Source organism: Silurus aristotelis (genome assembly GCF_946808225.1).
Source record: "Silurus aristotelis genome assembly, chromosome: 3".
NCBI classification, from domain to species: domain Eukaryota; kingdom Metazoa; phylum Chordata; class Actinopteri; order Siluriformes; family Siluridae; genus Silurus; species Silurus aristotelis.
In genome coordinates this window covers 13,084,026-13,105,574 of record NC_139576.1, presented here as the reverse complement: position 1 = coordinate 13,105,574, position 21,549 = coordinate 13,084,026, and the positions used below count along the sequence as shown (strand labels likewise).

The 21,549-nt window shown below is 40.0% G+C and overlaps 1 protein-coding gene across 2 annotated transcripts in view; it reads right to left on the bottom strand.

Annotated features, from left to right (window-relative positions):
- The window catches only part of igsf3 (immunoglobulin superfamily, member 3), a 133,577-nt gene that overhangs the window by 23,301 nt on the left and 88,727 nt on the right, over window positions 1-21,549 (bottom strand). For both annotated transcript variants that reach the window (XM_083536962.1, XM_083536963.1), the window contains exons 5-7: window positions 19,652-20,038; window positions 12,399-12,806; window positions 5,946-6,353 (exon numbers count right to left, since the gene is read on the bottom strand). In XM_083536962.1, coding sequence (XP_083393088.1) covers window positions 5,946-6,353; window positions 12,399-12,806; window positions 19,652-20,038 — 1,203 coding nt within the window. The remainder of the gene's footprint in view (window positions 1-5,945; window positions 6,354-12,398; window positions 12,807-19,651; window positions 20,039-21,549) is intronic.

Here is a 21,549-nt window from a genome sequence, read left to right as displayed (position 1 = left end):
GCTGTGCAGGTAGGGCAGATGATTGCCAGGAATCTGATTCTCTGGCTCTGAACTCCATTACTGCTATGGAATAGTAGAGTGAGCTGAAGAATCGGTATCTGAGAGATGGTAAGTTTATGAGATGTCTCAAGTGAGGTCCTGCATATCCTGCACACAAGCCTGAGCTGACATTAAATATGGTTGAGCGCACTTTGAGGAGGGCCTGCATGAGGTGCCATTCTTCAAATAATGAAGAGCCAGCAGTCTCTTACTGGTCAAGATGCTGAAGGATAAATATATTATGTATTTGCATATATTAGCATATTATAGAGACAAAAAAAATCTTATCATTTTAAATGCAATGATTTATCACTCTCTCTATTGAAAGGTAACAGATGCTGCCTACTCCTTGTATACTCCGAGTCGGAAAGACATCGAGTCTTGTAAAAATGAGAGGTTGCATCAAATGCTACCTTTCATAAACCTTGAGTGATAGTTAGTGATTTTCGAAAGCTACATGTTCCAAAACACCAGTTAGTAGACAAATATGTTTTTTGTAATTATTTTTATTCCTAGCGAATAAATAACTGGTGCATTCACTTCATATGTTTTTTTATTATCTTCAATGATATTTGATTCCACTTTACAGACTTAGCTAACGATACCTTGGCAATGTTGTGATGTATGCTGCCTTTAAAACTAAAATAGTTTCCTTTGTAGCGATCAAAGCGCTGCCTTTTAAGACACTGACTTATAAGACAGAATGTGAATCAAAGAATCGAGGCGGCTGCTTGCTGTTTCAGACCCAGTCTATTGTGAGTGTCTGTTTTAAGTAAACATTTTTGGCAAGGTTCTGCATGTAAGATTAAACATAAAAAGTTGCTTTGTCCCTGTCAGGGCAATTTAATCTGTGCAGAACATCAACAAGAAACCTGTGTAAAAAATGTGTAAAAAAAATGTTGGAGTAAACATCAATTAGAGTAACTGACAGATGAAGTAAACTTGATGTTCCTAAAATCATTGTGTGTTTCTTTTCTTTTCTTTTTTTGAAACCCCAAACAGGATCATCACTGATCATCAATCAATGCCATCTTCTTCTTATACAGAGTTTCATGTCTGCAATATGAAGCTGTGGCTAATGCATGAAGCAAAACACGGTCGTGTTTAAAATGAAGAAATAATGGCATCCCAATTAATTCATGAATGTATACAACTATAAAAGGTGTGTAATAATTTACACTTCTAGATACATGATTACATATTGAATGCATTATATATTAAATTATATTACATTTAAAGCAAAAAGTACATGTTGGTGTGTGACTGTCTGAAGTTGAATAGAATTCAGGTAGAGAAAGTGTAATGTTCATGCAATTAATTAATTATTTTGGTCTATTACAGAATGACATCATAAGACGTAGCCATAGAGTAGAGGTTTCCAAACTTGATTTTGGGTGGATATTGGATGGCATTAGTTAGGAATTAGCGCAGCATAAATGAAAAACGCCCGGCATGCTACCATACCCAATGTGAAACCCATTTTACTGTCAGCATTTGGAGAAAATCCGCTTTAAACTTTGCCTTTATGACTGTATATTAGACATCAATCACAGATTTTTAAGTGCCCCTAAATATGCAGTCCATAGTTAATAGATGCCATAAGCATCAGCATAGTAACACAGAGTTCCCACAGTGTTATATAAGTATATCATTCAATGAGGAGTTCCTTTTGAATGCTTGAAAAAAAAAAAAGATCTAACAAAATAAATGAGTCTAGAAACGTTATATAAAAATAAACAGTTTAATATATAAAGACCTTTAACATATCAAATGAAATGGTCTGAAGCTCATTCTGGTCCAGTTTCAATTTCGCCCACCCAATACTGCTCTATTTGGGCTGATGACTCACTCCCTGTAAAAAAAAAAAAATCTCTCTCTATTCCTTTCTTTTGAAATGGGCTTCCAATTACTTACAAAAAAAATAAAAAGACTTTTCACATGAATGGTCAGCTTTTTGCTCGGTTCAGCATTGAAGAAAGGGAACCCTGGCCTATAACAAGTTTTTGTGTAAGCAGACCTTTATAACTGTGTGTGGTGAGAGTGTGTCCAGCCAAGCATTATTTAGTCTGAAACCAAACACCACATTGCTGTATGGAGCTGCAGCCGTTAAAGAGCAACTGTAGGAATGTTGTGTTAGAGATGTTTTTACTTTCACGTGAGCAACAGAAAGTGAAAAAAAATACAGCAGAATAATGAAACAAACGCTGGTATGAACACTACTGATATACTGGTTTCTCAGTTTTAGGATTTAAGTACAAGAACATACTGCTCTCTTTCAATTAGCTTCCAAGGTTTGCTAATTTGAGGGAGTGACAGTTCCCCTTATCACCAAGCCTAATGAACCACAACCAGAAACAAATGGCTTTTTTGTCTTCCTGTGTCCTTTTCTATTAAAGTGAAACTTTTCTACGGGGTAAAATGTATTTACTTTCACTCTGACTGCTCCTGGCTTATTACAGCTTAGATGTTTCCTTGTTTCTTATTTTTAGTAAAATGACATCTTGACCGCTTATAAATAACTTTTTTTAATAGATATTTGCAGATATTGAACCTACCAAAGTTGATTAGAAAACACCTCAGACTCAGGATATTAAAGGCTGAAAACATCTTGTGTACAGCTCCCCTACAAAGCAGAAAAACAACATGCCCAAATGCAACAAAGCAGAAAGCTACAGCTGGAGGATGTCCCATGTGTCTAATCATAACGATCATTTCACTGTGTACTACTAATGGTGCTGATTCACACAGAGCAAAACAAGCCCAATTCTCTGCGCTGATCTTGTATGTGGTGCTCAGAAGAATTATAACATATCAAGGCACTATCTAGGAACACAATTACAGACTGTAGTCCATCTGGTTCTTAGCTTGAATGTCACTCACCATCAACATCGGCACTGGCAGATTGGCACTGGTAGATGCAAAGTAGTGTGTGTGTGTGTGTGTGTGTGTGTGTGTGTGTGTGTGTGTGTGTGTGTGTGTGTGTGTGTGTGTGAAAGAGATTGTTAACACCCAGTTGCCAGTTTACAAAACAACTATTAATATTTAAAAAAAATTTTGGAGAAAAGCATTAGACGGATGATACAGATATGCCTTAAAATCCTACATCTGGACTTTCATACCAGCACTGATGAAGCAAATCCACAAAGCCCTGAGGGGTAAAGAAATAATCAATACATGTTTCTAGATTTGTATTAATATATGTATACTTTAAAATGTACAATTTAGTAATGCTATTATTAATTCCATTTGGTTGCTATACCATAAGCTGCACTATAGGGGCAGAAAGTATTGGAATACGTGACTTTACTAGCGTTTTTTTCTCTGTACTGTCACCACAAAATTGGAAGCATACAATAGTATAGGATGTCTTTGGAGGTACTGTAGCAGCATTCACTTTTCCTTTCACTTGAACTAGGAGACCCAAACTTGTTCTAGCATGACAATGACTCTGTGCAAATTGTAAGCTATTTGAAGATATGGTTGGAATTAAAGATTGTTTGGCCTGCTATAAAGCGCAGACCTCTGGAACACCTTTTGGATGAAGCTGACTGCACCCCAGGCCTCTTCATCCTACATCAGTACCTGAATTTCCTTACGCCCTTGCGGCTGAATGAGCACAAATCTCTACAACCACACTCCAAAATCTAGTGGATCGTCTTCCTAGAAGAGTGGAGAGTATTATAACAGTAAATGGGAGCTAAATATGGAACAGGATGTTCAAAAAGAACATACGAGCCAGGTGTCGACAATTTCTTTGTCTATATAGGGAACATTCAGACCACAAAGTGCCTGTCAAAAGTTTGGAAACAGATGTTGGAAGATGTTAGCAGACTGCATTATGGTTTGGGATTTGTTTTTGAGCAGAGAAGGTTGGAAACTTAATCAGGGTGAAAGGAATACTGAACCAACATGGCTACCATTTCATACTTTAACACCATGCAATTCCTTCTGGACTACGACTTATTGGGATTAACTTCACCATTCAAAATGACAATGACCTGAAGCATACATCCAAGCATAAGGGTTATTTAGAGAGGAAACAGTCAGCATGCATGTTATCTTTAATGGAATTCCCTGCCCATTCACTGCACCTAAATTCTATTGAACTGCTCTGGAATGAACTGGACCGCAAAGTCAGAAAGAAATATCTTGCTAGCGAAAGACATCTTTGGCAAGATCTCAGCTGGATGCTTGGAGAAACCAACTGTGCAGACCCTAAGAGTTATTCATGCTAAGGGAGAATTTCTCAACTTAAATAATGTTTTACATTAATATTAAATTAATGCTGTACATTTATATAATGTGTCATACCGGATCGGTCGAGGCCCGGGTTACCAACGACCGCCACAGGTATCGTTAGCCAACTGGGTACCAGTGGAAATTGGGCTACTGTTGGCCCAAAGGAGGAGAAGGAGAGGAGGAAGACATATACAGAGACAGCAGGAAAAGGAGAAGTGGAGGAGAGTGGAGGTCTGGGTTGGTACTATGACTGATAAAGGGAGAGAGTTATCTGATATGATGGAGAGGAGAAAGGTAGATGTGTTGTGTGTTCAGGAGACCAAGTGGAAAGGGAGTAAGGCCAGGAACATTAGAGGTGGGTTTAAACTGTTTTATCATGGTGTGAGGGAAAGAGAAATGGTGTAGGTGTGATTCTGAAGTAAAAGTACAGTAAGAGTGTAGTGGAGGTGAAGGGAGTTTCTGATAGGGTAATGAACGTGAAGCTGGAAGTTGAAGGGATGATGATAAATGTCATCAGTGCCTAGGATCCACAAGTGGGTTGTGAGATGGAGGAGAAGAAAAAATTCTGGAGTGAATTAGATGAAGTGGTAAAAGGTGTACCTAGGAATGAAAGATTGGTGATTGAGGCAGACTTTAATTGGCATGCAGGAAGAGGATAGGATTAGTGAGAAGGAAGTGAGAGCAGCTATTTAGAGAATGAAGAGTGGAAAGTCGGTTGGACCAGATAACATACCAGTAACAGCATGGAGATGTTTAGGAGAGAAGGCAGTGGAGTTTTTAACCAGATTGTTTAACAAGATTTTGGAAGGTGAGAGGATGCCTGAGGAATGGAGAAGAGTGTGCTGGTACTGATCTTTAAGAATAAGGGAGATGTGCAGAACTGCAGTAGCTACAGGGGAATAAAGTTTCTGGCAAGGAAACAGAACAAAATAATAAAATGTAAAAAGTTGAATTGGCAGTGTGGTGCATAAGAGCACGCAGATACAGTTAAGAATCTTTAGTTCATTTTTACATCTCAAATGTTATTTGTAAATTATATGCGTTCTAAGATGCTTCTTTTTCTGATAGCTTTGAAGAGGGGCTACTTAATCTACAGTATACGTTCCTTTATCCCGAACCAGTCTGACCATTCGACTTGGACACCTTTTTAACAAGCTATTTTGGCGCTCAGAACTGCTGCTTCCTTTCTTTTTTTTTTTTGTTTTTTTGCACCATTCTGTGTAACCTCTAGAGAAAAGTTGTGTGGGAAACCCCCAGGAGAATAGCAAGTTCGAAAAATGTTAAAACCAGTCTGTTTACACCCATGTCCCACAACTTGGCATACACATCCATTCCAAAATCACAGAGGTCACCCTCCCCCCTATGTGCAGTGGTTAATAAGAGTGCATAGAATTTAAGTGTGTATAACGAGCTCTTTTTCCCTTTAATCACTCTCTTTTCCTTCTCTGTCCCCTCTAATTGCTATCCTCAGTGGGGCTGTGGGAGGGGAAAGGTTTCCAACTTGCAACCATTAAGAGAACTTGCCTTTGAGCGCACATGCACACGCACATGCACACACACACACCTCTATTAACCTTGTCTCATTTTTAAAAAGTGGCGAATGAAGACCCATCACTTCAGCAATGAGCCCCTTCTCCTAGCAGCAGAAACATCAGAAAGGAACAAACCTGGCTGCAGTACGCTGATGCCCAGCAGATTCGATGTGCGGTTAGCGATGACCTTCCAGGTGCCGTCGTAATTTCTGCGGTACAGGACGGCAGCGCACTGGTACGTCCCCGACTCTTTTCTCCCGGCTCGTGTGACGCTGAGGCGGAAGTTAGTGTTGTTGCGTGTGCGGTCCACTGAGGTGCGTGTACCCAGGCCCAGGGTCTGCTCACCCCACTGCAGTGTGCCGTGATGCGTGAACGTCACCACGTCTCGCAGCTCGCTGCCACCCTCCGCCGGTTGGAAGCGCCATGTCACTGAGGCAGGGATGCTAGGGCTGTGGCGGGATTTCACGATGCACTGCAGGTCAAATGAGTCACCAAAGGTCACGCTGGGCGTGCGGGATGAGGCTGACACGAAGAAGGAGGACTCTGTCAAAGAAAAGAAAAAAGAAAAGACATCAGGGTGATGACGTTTACCAGCCACATTGATGAGATGAGATTGTTTTATGAGTTATTGATTGATTGAGTTAAAATGATTAGGAATATGTATTGAAGAATGGAATGAAAGCATTATAGACAATGGTCTGTGTGTTTGTGCATTTTTTTTTTCACTCAGTTAGACATGTACTGTACACTATATTGCCAAAAGATTGCGGACACCTAGTCATAATTATGGCATTCCACATTTAGTTCAAAATTGCTCTTATAATTCTCTCCACTCTTCTGGGATGAGTGTTAGTAAAGTCAGGTACTGATGAAGGGTGAGGAGGTCTGGGTTGCAGTCAGTGTCAGTAGGAATGAGATCAGAATTTTATAACAGGCCACTCAAGATCTTTAGCTCCAAACCATGTAAACCAGATCTTCATGGCGCTCGCTTTGTGCACAATTGTGTGCCTCCAGCTTTGTGGTAACAATTTGGAAAAGGACCACATATGGCAAGAAAGGACAGGTGTCCCAAAACTACTGTCCATATAGTGTATACAAGGATGGTTAATTTTTACTTAAAGGAAGGTTAACTGATACAAATGCTACAGTTCTCCAGGTGAAAAAAAGAGGGTTAAATAAGGACTGAAAAGACATCACCCAATTATAATACATTTATTTATTCAGTATTTTATAAATCGCAAAAATATGCACAGTTGCATTTCCTGTAGTAATGTTTTGGCAATAAAGAAATGCTGGCTGGCAGGGTGCTTAACCACAAAATTGGAAACGAATAGGCTCCGACACTGTAGTTCGCAGATTCCACTTCTTAACCTGGATTTCCAATTCGGGTCACTATGGTGGTTAATATGAATACTGTTCTACATGACACTGACATGTGTACACCACATGTTCCACAGCAAGTGCAGACAACAAGGACACTTGTTTCCATGTGCTGTGTACTGCCTTCCATTGTAAGCACGTTCTGCAATGGAAAGCGTCCTCATTAAACAGGAATGCCCAGGCTGCTCATTTTCCCCTCTTGAAGATGTAGAGGAGAAAATGGGTTTGAATGGAGTCCCAAAAGAGGGCATAGTGCCATTTGGCTGCTCTAGCATGTCAGCACTGGGGTGGTGGTGAACAGCTGCTGCAAGGCTCTGCTTCGGCTCTTTTAAAGCCTCAGAATCCTGTGTAGGAGGCAAGTCTCACTTGTTTAGGAAAGATCCAGGTCTTATAATTATAGCAACTGTTTGTAAAAGGACTGCAATACGAACAAGTGTTTGAAATCGCACAGCTTTTCAGTCTGACCCAGATTTAATGCGTTACAGAAAGAAACCGATAGTGATTTCATTTGTTTGAAGTCTACTGATGCCACAACGTTCCTGGATAACTGGCCTTTGTTCTTATTATTGTCTTTCTTTGGTGCCTGTTACTTTGAAAAAGGCATTAGAGGAAGAAAAGACTGAAACCTAATTCGTCCAATGTAAATATGTACACACACACACACGCACACACACACACACACACACACACACACACACACACACACACACACACACACACACACACACACACACACACACACACACACAAAATCCAGAAACCAACAAAACAAACCATCCAATCAGAAATCACACATTAAATCACATTTTCTGAATTATGCTCTTTTAATAATCACAAGTTTTCTCACAGGGTGCTGCATCTTTGCTGAGCAACTTGACCTATCTTTAAGCATTCAAAATATATGTTTACCGGAAAGATGGGAATGGCTAATCCATTAATCCCAGAGAGTAAGAGGACATCTTAGCTAAAGTTAATGAGACAGCAAGAGTGCAGGTTTTAAACTGTATTTTCAAAGATGCAGAAAAATAATGGGGTCATATACAAGATATGCAAGGAATCAAATATAAACCAAAAAAAAAAAAAAAAAAGGAGCAAAATAAATGCAGACCAATTAATACTAGCCTTGTGAGTCAATCTAGGTATGACCAGACTGGGCCAGGAAATAACATAGGATGTCTGTTCTCAATCCTTACTCATTGGGATACAACTGGCTAACTAAATAATAATAATCACTTGTGCAATAGTAGCTAACATTCATCCCCTCACTGTATTTATCTGTTTATTTTAATACAACCATATATGTAGCTTTTCACAGCACAAGAACCAGCAAAAGCCTCCATCCTAAAGACACCATGCATCTTACAGTAGCAAACACTTAAACCTTGTTTAAAAAATACTATAATATAAGCACCTCCCCAAAGAAATGAACAGTCAATTACACCAGTAATAATATGACTACGAGCAGCATTCACCATAAAAATCCATGTAACACCATACAACTCCATGTCTGACTTGTTACTATAGAAACAGTAATGTAATAGAACGAGTGCTCCATTGCAGATGGAATTACTGTCAGAGCTGCCGTTAAAGAATATGAATCTCCTTATGACCAATCAACTGAAAATTCAACAGTGCTGTGGCATAAAAATCTAATGTCTCGAATGTATGATTTTCTAGACATGAAACACACAAACAGGACACTTGGGAAAACTTTTGTGCCCAGAACCCCAGGTGAGGATGAACAGATGTGAAGTGAGTAAAGAAGAAAAAAGCGAGATGAAAAAGGTCAGAGATCGGAATAATAAAAGTCAGGATGAAAGAGAAGGGTGCAGAGCAAAAAAAAGCTGAAAGATGAAGAAAGTAACTGATGAGTTTAAGATCAGAGATCATAAGAGAATGACAAGATTTGCTGGGAGATGAACTGTAAGCAAGACAGAAAAAGATAAAGAGGACAGTGACAGACAGGCAGAGGGACACATACGGAGAAATAAAAAAGAGAACGACAGAAAGAAACTCCAACATTCCTCTCTGATTTTTATTTAATATCCTATATGTCGGGGTGGATTAGATGATCTGTGCTTCTTTCTGCTATCTGCTCTTTCATGCTCATAAATGGCTCCTTGTCCCTTCCGTCCTTCACTGCAGAATACTGAGAGCTGAAAAAAATAGCTTCATTTTCAGCAAGCAGAGCCCAGCTGCAGGACAGGAAAGCTGAATGCTTGTTCATTACATACAGTGACACAGCAAACCTGTTGAGAATACTTGTGTGTGTGTGTGTGTGCTTATTGTGTATATATAAACACATACCTACTCTCTCTCTATCTGTCTAGCTCATATATGGACAAAGAACACCTGTTCCAGAATAACAATGATCCTGTGCACAAACCAAGTTTCATGAAGATATGGTTTACATGGGTTGGAGTGAAAGATCTAGAGTGGCCATTTTATATATATATATATATATATATATATATATATATATATATATATATATATATATATATATATATATATATATATATATATATTAGGAATGCACTGAATATTCGGCCACCGAAAAGGCCCAAAAATGCATTTTCGGTTTTCGGCCAAAAGACTTTGATCACCGAAAAAACACGGCCGAAACAGTTTGTTGCGATGACGCAAACAGAAACCGCGGCCTGCACATGTCTGCGGTGTGGACGTGTTTCAGTATATCTGAGAAAGACCCACGGATAGCGATGTGCAAAACATGTAATGCCGAAATTTTGTCTGTAAAAACTTTCTCCACGTCGGGTTTAATTTATCACCTGAAATCCAAACATCCCGTTCGCCATGCTGAATATGAGAGAAACGCGGCACAGAAAAGCAAAACCCCTCCGAGCATGCGCACTCCGTCTGTGGCGGACGTTATTGAAAAGGCAGAAAGTTTCCCAGTGATATTGTTGTATCTTTAAGCAGTTGCACTTTGTTTTTATGAAAGAACATATTTAATTTTACAACCTTTCAGCAGGCCAGAGGGCCTGTACATTATTATTTAATGTACACATGAGTGCATTTAAGTTAAACATTTAAGTTTGAATTTTTTTTTATTTTATCCTGTGCATTGTTGCAATGTGCTATAAACATTTTCATAATTTGTAATTGATTTATTTTTTTAAACTTTAATATTTAATTTATGCAATTGAAATGCCTTGATTTTCGGTTTTCGGCCTTGCTTTCCTCTTTTTCGGTTTCACCAAGAATTTTCATTTCGGTGCATCCCTAATATATATATATATATATATATATATATATATATATATATATATATATATATATATATATATATATATATATATATATATATATGAAAGTACACCATGTCCCTATGAAAATGTAATACAAATCATCTGGTCCTTATCATGTCTTAGAATTATGTAAATACAACAGATGAACGGCAGCACATGACAGATTACCCCGTGCCATTATTTATTTTTTTTATAAAAATAAAGCCGAAATGAAGAAGCTATGCGAGAAGTTCACCAAACGATTTAATAGCTTGTAGAGCCACCTTTAGCAGCAATGACTTGAAGTACTCACGTTCTGTATGATTTTATCAGTCTCTACACAGTCTGTAAACAGTGTTTACAATGTTGCTTCAGTTCATCAAGGCTCGTAGGCAATTGTTTATGCACACCTGGAGATGCACAGCATTGAGGTCTGGACAATGAATGGGCCATTACAACATTTTGATTCTGTTCTTTTTCAGCTATTCTGTTGTAGATTTGCTGGTGTGATTGGAAGCATTGTCCTGTTGCATGACCCAATTTCGGTCAAGTTCTAGCTGTCATACAGATGGCCTCACATCTAACTCTAGAATACTTTTGTATATAGAGGAGTTTATGGCTCCCCAGGTTCTGTGGAGGCAATACAAACCCCTGTGTTAGGTTTTTGCCAAGATGCAAACCTAAAGCCATGATGCCATGTTCTTTTGAGAGAGAAGTAGCTTTCTTCTAGAAGCCCTTCTAAAAAAAAATTTAATAAATTAATAAATAAATAAACAAACATACTTGCTCAGTCTTTCTCTAAATGTACTATCATGAACTTTAACCTTTAATATGTTTACTGGGGCCTGTAGTGTCTGAGATGTGCCTCTTGGATTTTTTTGCAAAATGTATATTTATAAATGAGAACGTGCACTGAAAACACAATGAATTCTTTTTTCATCTATTCTATTTTGCTGTAGTGAAAGAAATCTACAGCCGTCTGAGTTAAACTAGCTCTCTGTGCGGGCGTTTTCGTATTCTAGAGACAGAACTATCTGCAATATTTCCACCAAAACTACAGCAACAAATATTTAAAGCACCCGAACAAACTTTCATGTGCAGCAGGTGTTTAACCTCTGTGACCTTTGGGTGTGCTTTAATGTCATCTACTCAAAGCCTTGTTTTCCTGAAGAACCTCATCTCCTCCAGTCACTGTATTTTTTTTTTTTCCTGTATTCTTCTCCACACACTGCTCCATTATTTATTTATATCTGTCTGGCTCATCAAGTCAAAAGTGTTTTAGGAACGATGTAGCTAGAACAAATAAGACCGCTTATCCTTAACGCTGTTCCGATTTTGAAGTGAAATGTGGGAGAACATAGCTCAGAGATTTTGATACGCTGATGAATGAAGATGAATATGTTCCTAAGTAAAAGCCCTGAACTCACTGCATTCCCCGGTGTTCTCCAACATAATAGCCCTACTTATATGCATCATCAGGAGCGCTCATGTGCCTGACCAGGATCTGTCCAAAAAAGGCTGATTGCCCGGGGAAGGGAGTCAGTCATTCAGCAGAACAACCACCACTGTACAGCATATTAGACCTCCATCACCCTACCAACTCAGACCCCAACACACACTTCTCTTTAAAAAAAAAAAAAGAAAAACGTTTCTGTGGCAAAAATACTGGTATATGAGACAAACAAATATGACATTTTCAGGCAATTACACCAGCACCTCACCACTATCACACAGTCTTAGGTGTGATGCAAGTAGGAAGAGAGGCATATGAAGGTGAGTCACGAGCATCTGCTTTCCCCCAAAATTATGTGTGGGGAAAAAAGAATTTACGCCCCACTATAAACAAAATGGGTATCGATTCAAAGAAATGATATATGAATGCATATGAACGAATATGAGAGCAAAAAATGTTTAACATACTGTAGATTGTCTTGTAGAATTGCAGTGTAAATTTCCTTACCGACAGATTTCACCGTGATGGCAGTAGTAGCTGTGTTCTCTCCGATCGTCTGCCATTCCCAATCTGGCGCAGTGCCACTTTGAAGCCACTCGGTTATACTGCAGCGGTACTGCCCCTCGTCTGCAGGGAAGGCGTTGGACAGGGTGAGGATGAAGGTGTCCATTCGGGTCCGTTCCGCATGGACCTCCCCATAGCTGTGCCGCTCCTGGTAACTGGATCCAGGCTGCATGGAGCCATAGCGGTCCACTAAAGCCAGGTCAACGGCAGGAGTGCTGCCATCATTGTCTGTCCACTGCCAGACGATGGACAGAACTCCGACTGTGGAATGCACCGAGCAAGTCAGGTGGATGTGCTCTCCCTCCAACACCTCGGATGAGTTGCTGGTCAATGACACAGTAATGTTACTGCCTATAAGAGAAAAAAATCAAAGACAATTCACAAAGAAATCGCCACTTAGTTACACTAATGAAGCGTATCAGAGTATCAATGCTCTAAGTCACCTTGACCTACTACTATTCAGTGGTTTTTCTTTTGGTAATATACTCTATTCTGCATCCTTGTTACAGGTGGAAAAGCAATCTTCCATCACACTAAATCACATTCTAACAGCTTACTTAGTAAATAAGCGGCCCTAGGGGTGAACCTATAACGGCACATGATGGTTGATTGTGTGTAAGGCTCTTTCAGGCTCTTCCATCTGGGTCCTTGTTTATTGTATGATGGTTTGTGGATCTGGTCTGACAGCATTTTGGGGACTGGCTCTGGATCAGGAAGCTCAGTGGAGGATCTTGCAAGCACAGTGTGGATCAAAGCATGTCCCCTGTGTTTTTTCAACAAGGATTTCTACACACAACCACATCCTCTTTACAGTCTAAGAAGCGAAAAAAATAAAAAGGGACTACAGACTACAGAACTGCTCCTCCCTTGGGCAGAAACTTTTCCAAATATGACAAAAATAAAATAAAAATCAAGCAAAACACCACTACTACCAACCCACACTCCTAAATGAAGAGAGAGGGAGAGAAGCTGATTTATTTTGTCTAAAATTCACATTCACCTTTACCTGCTTCTTATCTCTAGTTGCCATAAGAAAGAAGTTGTCTCTTCCCCTCCCAGGTCTGCATAAGACTTACTGAATTTCTCACCATGTTTTCTCGGCCTCAATGTGTTTGCGATTCCTGACACTGCTGCAGCTGCTTCTTATCTGACTGAAAACCAGACCCTCCATCAGGCCCAATTTGTCAGCAGGGTTTCTGTGGCTTTGGTGTGCTGGCAGGCCTGTCACACACTGCCTCAATGCACAACATGAAGACCAGATATGGGAACTGATGAAGAACAGGACAGGAGGGCCAGAAAGAGAGTCAAACTGTGTGTATGTTCGTGTGCGTGTGTGTTTGTGTGTGTCTGAATACAACAGCGAGAGCAATAGAGATGAAGATAGAGACAGAACAAACATAATAAACAATAAAACCAAGAAGGAAAGGAAGAAATATAGACAATTGTGGTATGTGTGCAGCCGCCCCAGGCTGTTGTTATCACTCTAATGGTCTCATAAACCCTGCATATATTGCAGAAAAGCTCCTGGGGGACAAAGCCAAACAAATTACTCTAATAAAGAGGATCTCTTAGGAACACATCCGCAGAATTTCCTTCCTGCCTCTGTAGTACATGAGGAGCAGTGGCATAAAGATGGGGGTGTTCTTGGGTCATTGGATATAATGTATTTGCTTTAGCCATACTTTCCTTCTTTATGGCCACTTTAAGCAGATCTCCAGGGCAGAGGTGAGGATTTCCCTCTATGTCAATCCAAGATGTGTACATTTAAGAAAGTATCTCTTAGCAAGTGTTATGGCACAGCTTTTTTCTGCCCCTGGTGCTGTGAGCATGTCCGTGTCTGTGTGCAGTATTAAAGAGGTAAGAGAGAAGACATGCCCTGCTGAGATGCATGCTCACTCCTGAAGCTAATGCACAGGTTGAGCTGGAGGGGTCAGATATGGCTGTCAAATCCTCTACATCAGGCGTCACAGCCTGGGTCCGACATTTAGCCTGCAGCTCACTTAAAGTCAAGATCCAGTGAATATCAAACTTTATACTGTATTCAAGTTCAGTGGTGTCCTAGATTTATATATATATATATATATATATATATATATATATATATATATATATATATATATATATATATATATATATATATATATATATATATATATATATATACAGTGGGTACGGAAAGTATTCAGACCCCCTTAAATTTTTCACTTTTTGTTATATTGCACCCATTTGCTAAAATCATTTAAGTTCATTTCTTTTCCTCATGAATGTACACATAGCACCCCATACTGACAGAAAAACACAGAATTGTTGACCTTTTTGCAGATTTATTAAAAAAGAAAAACTGAAATATCACATGGTCCTAAGTATTCAGACCCTTTGCTGTGACACTCAAATATTTAACTCAGGTGCTCTCCATTTCTTCTGATCATCCTTGAGATGGTTCTACACCTTCATTTGAGTCCAGAAATTTTTGATTATACTGATTGGACTTGATTGGGAAAGCCACACACCTGTTTATATAAGACCTTACAGATCACAATGCATGTCAGAGCAAATGAGAATCATTAAGGTCAAAGGAACTGCCTGAAGAGCTCAGAGACAGAATTGTGGCAAGGCACAGATCTGGCCAAGGTTCCAAAAATTTTTTTGCTGCACTTAAGGTTCCTAAGAGCACAGTGGCCTCCATAATCCTCAAATGGAAGATGTTTGGGACGACCAGAACCATTCCTAGAGCTGGCCGTCCGGCCAAACTGAGCTATCGGGGGAGAAGAGCCTTGGTGAGAGAGGTAAAGAAGAACCCAAAGATCACTGTGGCTGAGCTCCAGAGATGCAGTCGGGAGATGGGAGAAAGTTGTAGAAAGTCAACCATCACTGCAGCCCTTCACCAGTGGGTCTTTATAGCAGAGTGGCCCGACGGAAGCCTTTCCTCAGTGCAGGACACATGAAAACCCGCATGGAGTTCTCCAAGATGGTGAGAAATAAGATTCTCTGGTCTGATGAGACCAAGATAGAACTTTTTGGCCTTAATTCTAAGCGGTATGTGTGGAGAAAACCAGGCACTGCTCATCACCTGTCCAGTATAGTCTCAACAATGAAGCATGGTGGTGGCAGCATCATGCTGTGGGGGTGTTTTTCAGCTGCAGGGACAGGACGACTGGTTGCAATCAAGGGAAAGATGAATGCGGCCAAGCACAGGGATATCCTGGACGAAAACCTTCTCCAGAGTGCTTTGGACCTCAGACTGGGCTGAAGGTTTACCTTCCAACAAGACAATGACCCTAAGCACGCAGCTAAAATAACGATGGAGTGGCTTCACAACAACTCCGTGACTGTTCTTGAATGGCCCAGCCAGAGCCCTGACTTAAACCCAATTGAGCATCTCTGGAGAGACCTAAAAATAGCTGTCCACCAACGTTTACCGTCCAACTTGACAGAACTGGAGAGGATCTGCAAGGAGAAATGGCAGAGGATCCCTGAATCCAGGTGTGAAAAACTTGTTGCAGCCTTCCCAAAAAGACTCATGGCTGTATTAGATCAAAAGGGGGCTTCTACTAAATACTGAGCAAAGGGTCTGAATACTTAGGACCATGTGATATTTCAGTTTTTCTTTTTTAATAAATCTGCAACAGTGTCAACAATTCTGTGTTTTTCTGTCAATATAGGGTGCTGTGTGTACATTCATGAGGAAAAGAAATGAACTTAAATGATTTTAGCAAATGGCTGCAAAATAAAAAAGAGTGAAAAATTTAAGGGGGTCTGAATACTTTCCGTACCCACTGTATATACAGTACAGACCAAAAGTTTGGACACACCTTCTCATTCAAAGAGTTTTCTTTATTTTCATGACTATGAAAATTGTAGAGTTACACTGAAGGCATCAAGGGCTATTTGACCAAGAAGGAGAGTGATGGGGTGCTGCGCCAGATGACCTGGCCTCCACAGTCACCGGACCTGAACCCAATCGAGATGGTTTAGGGGTGAGCTGGACCGCAGAGTGAAGGCAAAATGGCCAACAAGTGCCAAGCATCTCTCGGGGAACTCCTTCAAGACTGTTGGAAGATCCTTTCAGGTGACTACCTCTTGAAGCTCATCAAGAGAATGCCAAGAGTGTGCAAAGCAGTAATCAAAGCAAAAGGTGGCTACTTTGAAGAACCTAGAATATGACATTTTTCAGTTGTTTCACACTTTTTTGTTATGTATATAATTCCATATATAATTCCACATGTGTTACTTCATAGTTTTGATGCCATGATCATCAAAAAATAATTTTTATGCCATAGTCATGAAAATAAAGAAAACTCTTTGAATGAGAAGGTGTGTCCAAACTTTTGGTCTTTACTGTATATATTATATATATATATATACACACATACATACATATACAGTGCCTTGCGAAAGTATTCGGCCCCCATGAACTTTGCGACCTTTTGCCACATTTCAGGCTTCAAACATAAAGAAATAAAACTAATTTTTTGTGAAGAATCAACAACAAGTCGGACACAATCATGAAGTGGAACGAAATTTATTGGATATTTCAAACTTTTTTAACAAATAAAAAACTTAAAAATTGGCCGTGCAAAATTATTCAGCCCCCTTACTTTCAGTGCAGCAAACTCTGTTGTTTGGATACAAAAAGATTTCCCAAGCTTTAAAAATCCCAAGGAGCACTGTGCAAGCGATAATATTGAAATGGAAGGAGTATCAGACCACTGCAAATCTACCAAGACCTGGCCGTCCCTCTAAACTTTCAGCTCATACAAGGAGAAGACTGATCAGAGATGCAGCCAAGAGGCCCATGATCACTCTGGATGAACTGCAGAGATCTACAGCTGAGGTGGGAGACTCTGTCCATAGGACAACAATCAGTCGTATACTGCACAAATCTGGCCTTTATGGAAGAGTGGCAAGAAGAAAGCCATTTCTTAAAGATAACCATAAAAAGTGTCGTTTAAAGTTTGCCACAAGCCACCTGGGAGACACACCAAACATGTGAAAGAAGGTGCTCTGGTCAGATGAAACCAAAATCGAACTTTTTGGCAACAATGCAAAACATTATGTTTGGCGTAAAAGCAACACAGCTCATCACCCTGAACACACCATCCCCACTGTCAAACATGGTGGTGGCAGCATCATGGTTTGGGCCTGCTTTTCTTCAGCAGGAAAGATGGGTAAAATTGATGGGAAGCTGGATGGAGCCAAATACAGGACCATTCTGGAAGAAAACCTGATGGAGTCTGCAAAAGACCTGAGACTGAGACGGAGATTTGTCTTCCAACAAGACAATGATCCAAAACATAAAGCAAAATCTACAATGGAATGGTTCACAAATAAACATATCCAGGTGTTAGAATGGCCAAGTCAAAGTCCAGACCTGAATCCAATCGAGAATCTGTGGAAAGATCTGAAAACTGCTGTTCACAAATACTCTCCATCCAACCTCACTGAGCTCGAGCTGTTTTACAAGGAGGAATGGGCAAAGATTTCAGTCTCTCGATGTGCAAAACTGATAGAGACATACCCCAAGCGACTTACAGCTGTAATCGCAGCAAAAGGTGGCGCTACAAAGTATTAACTTAAGGGGGCTGAATAATTTTGCACGCCCAATTTTTTAGCCAGTTTTTGTTAAAAAAGTTTGAAATATTGGGCGTGCAAAATTATTCTTATCGTATAAAGATATTCTTAAACATATCTTTATGTTTAAAGCCTGAAATGTGGCAAAAGGTCGCAAAGTTCAAGGGGGCCGATTAAATTACACACAATGCTGTTCAACTACCTGCTTATAGATTTCCTTTGGGTTTTAGCATTCGCTTCACCTTTATATAAAGAGGTCAGTGGAGCAGCACATTAGTTCTTTAATCGGTGCACATCCTGTCTAAAGACTACAAAAAAAAACCCTTTTGCAACTACACAAAATTTGTGTGCCCAATTCATGCGGTCTACACTCCGGATTCTATATTACTCTGGGTTTCTGCAGATTTCACAAAATCAAATTTATGACTTTTTATGACCTTTTGAAGACCATTAAGAATGAAATTTAAGACCTATATCACAAGATCAATAACACACACACTAAAACGCTGTTAGCAAGCAGCCCTGTCCAAGTCAAGTATCGCTAAACCTGCACTTGCCCATAGCGAAAAAATAAAAGAGAGATTCATGCCAATAACAGATTAAGCTGATTGGCTGTTGCATGTTGGTCTCATTTGTAGTCGTGATACAGCAAATTATATTTGGACTAGCAAAAAAACTACACCACCACGAAAACTAAAACAGAAAGAGTTGGTGTTACATGGACATTTGAATATTAAGATCTGTTTAAAATAATTTAAGACCTAGAATAGCAAATTTAAGATGTTCAAAATTTAGATTTTTAAATTGCAGCCTTAATTTTTAGACTATTTAAGACCTTGCGCAAAACCCTGTGACTATAACACTGAACGCTGAACGCTCGTTTAAAGTAGCGAACAACCTAGCGGTTATCACTTATGTTAGAAAAAGGTTTAAATTGATATCAAATGCCACTGTGACCACTACCGTCTTTTAACTACAAAATACAAAGAACCAGCAAACAAACACTAAAATCACCAACATTTCATCAATAACCTACAGCCTTTCAAGTGTTTTAGAGTGGCGTGTTCTTTAAGCAGCTGAAAGAAGTATTCTTTGCTCCTTTCACCCTTTATCTACACTTTTATATCCAGATTTTTAGACTTGCTTTAAACAAAGCAACTGTTTCTTACATTTGCCTTTAACCCAAGCGCTGAAAATAAATCTATGCATGGACACTCTGCTTTTTTTCTCCATTCGGTGCTATTTTACTCTGTCAAAAATAGCAAACGAGTTCAGACATGGCATTATTCTCCCTTTCCTCCTTTATTACTCTGCACTGAGGGGAATGGCCTAGATGATAAGAGAAAGCCTAAACTCAGGATTTGTGGATCTGAGTAAACACCAAGTGGCCTTCATAGAGCATTAGAAAAATCTTGCTGGACAAAGGGATGACACTGCTCTAATGGCCTGCTGCCCACACTATTACTGAATCTATTGATGCGCCGTTTCCTCTCTTTACTGTCTAGTTAGGTTAAGAATATAGCACTGCTCTACTTCAGTGAGAGAGTAAAAAAAAGCAGTGCTTAGGAAATTCACCTTTTCATTCACCTGCTTTATAGGGCTAAAACTGAGAAAAGAATACTCACTCAGGGGAGTCACGGTGATCTGAACATTACGGGAGCGCTTGCTTCGATCGATGTACTCTCCGGTGGGCGTCTTCTCCCGCTCAGTCACTCGGCAGATATATTTCCCGGAGTCCTCGGGAAGCAGGTGCTGCAGTTTGAGTAGGTGGACGGATGGACTCTCCTTACGAATGGTCATTAGGCCGGCGGCCTCACGCTGCACATAGTTTGCCCCCAGCACGGGCACAGCGCTGGGCCCCACCACGGCTATAGACGAGCTGCTGAAGACCCACGACACCGAGAAGAAACGCTCAGCAACATTTTGAGCATCTATGGTGCAGCGGAGCTCCAGCGGCTCACCTGCCGTGTAGGCCCGGCGATCTGTTGTCACTTGGATACTAAAGTCCCGATCTGAAAAACAGAAAGAAAGACAGACCGTGATGAGTGTTTGCTGTTGTGTCTAGCAAAGGGTTTAGACTCCTTCCACTTGCACCACTAATCGATTAACCATGTTCACAGAACACACAACTGGAACTCCTACTGCAAGGTCAAAGTTGCTACAAAAGCGAACTTATTTACACAATTAATTTTCCACGCGGCATGCTGTGCCTTCTCCTTGCCAAAACAGTGCATTTTCCACTTCATCGAACTTGTTCGCTGGTGAATGCCTCGAGCTGTAATTACACACAACTTGAAACAGACTTCACAAGGACTGTTTTCAAGCGTGAGTTCAGAGCTCTTGGCCACGTAGCGCTCGTTCTGATGGGGTGAATTCTAACTAAATGTTTACGTGCCTGTGTTATTCACTTCCTGTACTGTATTAGGCTCTCAAAAATACATACATGGCAGACAGGACCAATCGTGTGATCAATCATGTGAAGCCTTGCAACCGTCCAACGTGTGCATTTTACAAGATAACAAGAGTACAGGGTTCTACAATGCAAAACCGGGCACAGCAATCATTCATTACAGGAAAGACAAAAGAAAGACAGAAAGAAAGAAAAGGAGCAATGCATGAAATGATGCAAGAAATGAGAAAAAGGAAAATCTTTGAGTGATATAAGCCATACATCATACATTGTAATAATGCAAGGGATATACACGGCAGGCCAGATTTAAAATTACGGAAGCGCAATAGGAGGAGAGGGGGTTCAGATCAGGATTCTGCCCGTGTCTCCGCTCAGCGAGCTTTATCTAGTGTCTAATCATTGCATATTAGAGCCTGTTAAGCTCAAGTCTCTTTAAAACACCAAAATACAGCTGCGTAATGAAGGCGTTCCAGATCAAAGCACAAAGCTTTGCTGGGTTCTTTTTTTTATTCTGTAATGTTTATGCCACATTATGCTTTAAAAGAGATAATGGTTATAATAAACACCAACAGCAGGGTTAGAGATAGCTGTTGAACATGGACAGCATAACTTAGAGAGCCAACTGCCTGTTATCCAGTTAAACGTGCAGTGTTTGAAACTGTGAGCAACTACAGGATTTGTGTACATCCAATAATGTGCCCCATTCAAAAACACAGGAAGTAGAGATAAATGACAACTGTGGACTACAGAACCTCTCTGTGACTGAGCCTCTCATGAGCCTCTTGTTCATTATTAAACAGGCCAAAGAGGTCAACTGACCGCTCTAGAAACAATTAATGAGCCAACAGTCCACGATAAAACTCGAACACAGGCAGTAATTCAATTAACTCAGGGAGAATATTCTACTTGCCTTGAGTCACACATGGTCATATGACCAAATGGTCTGTGTTGCACGGTACAATTTGTACTAAATCGCTTATAATTCCGTTTGTTTAATGGGCAGCACCTATCATTAGATACCTAATGAACTTCAAAACCTTTTATACTCTTTTTTTACCATTAAAAGGTCATTTGGACACATACCAGGTCAAGTGTTGAGAGACTCCTCCAAAA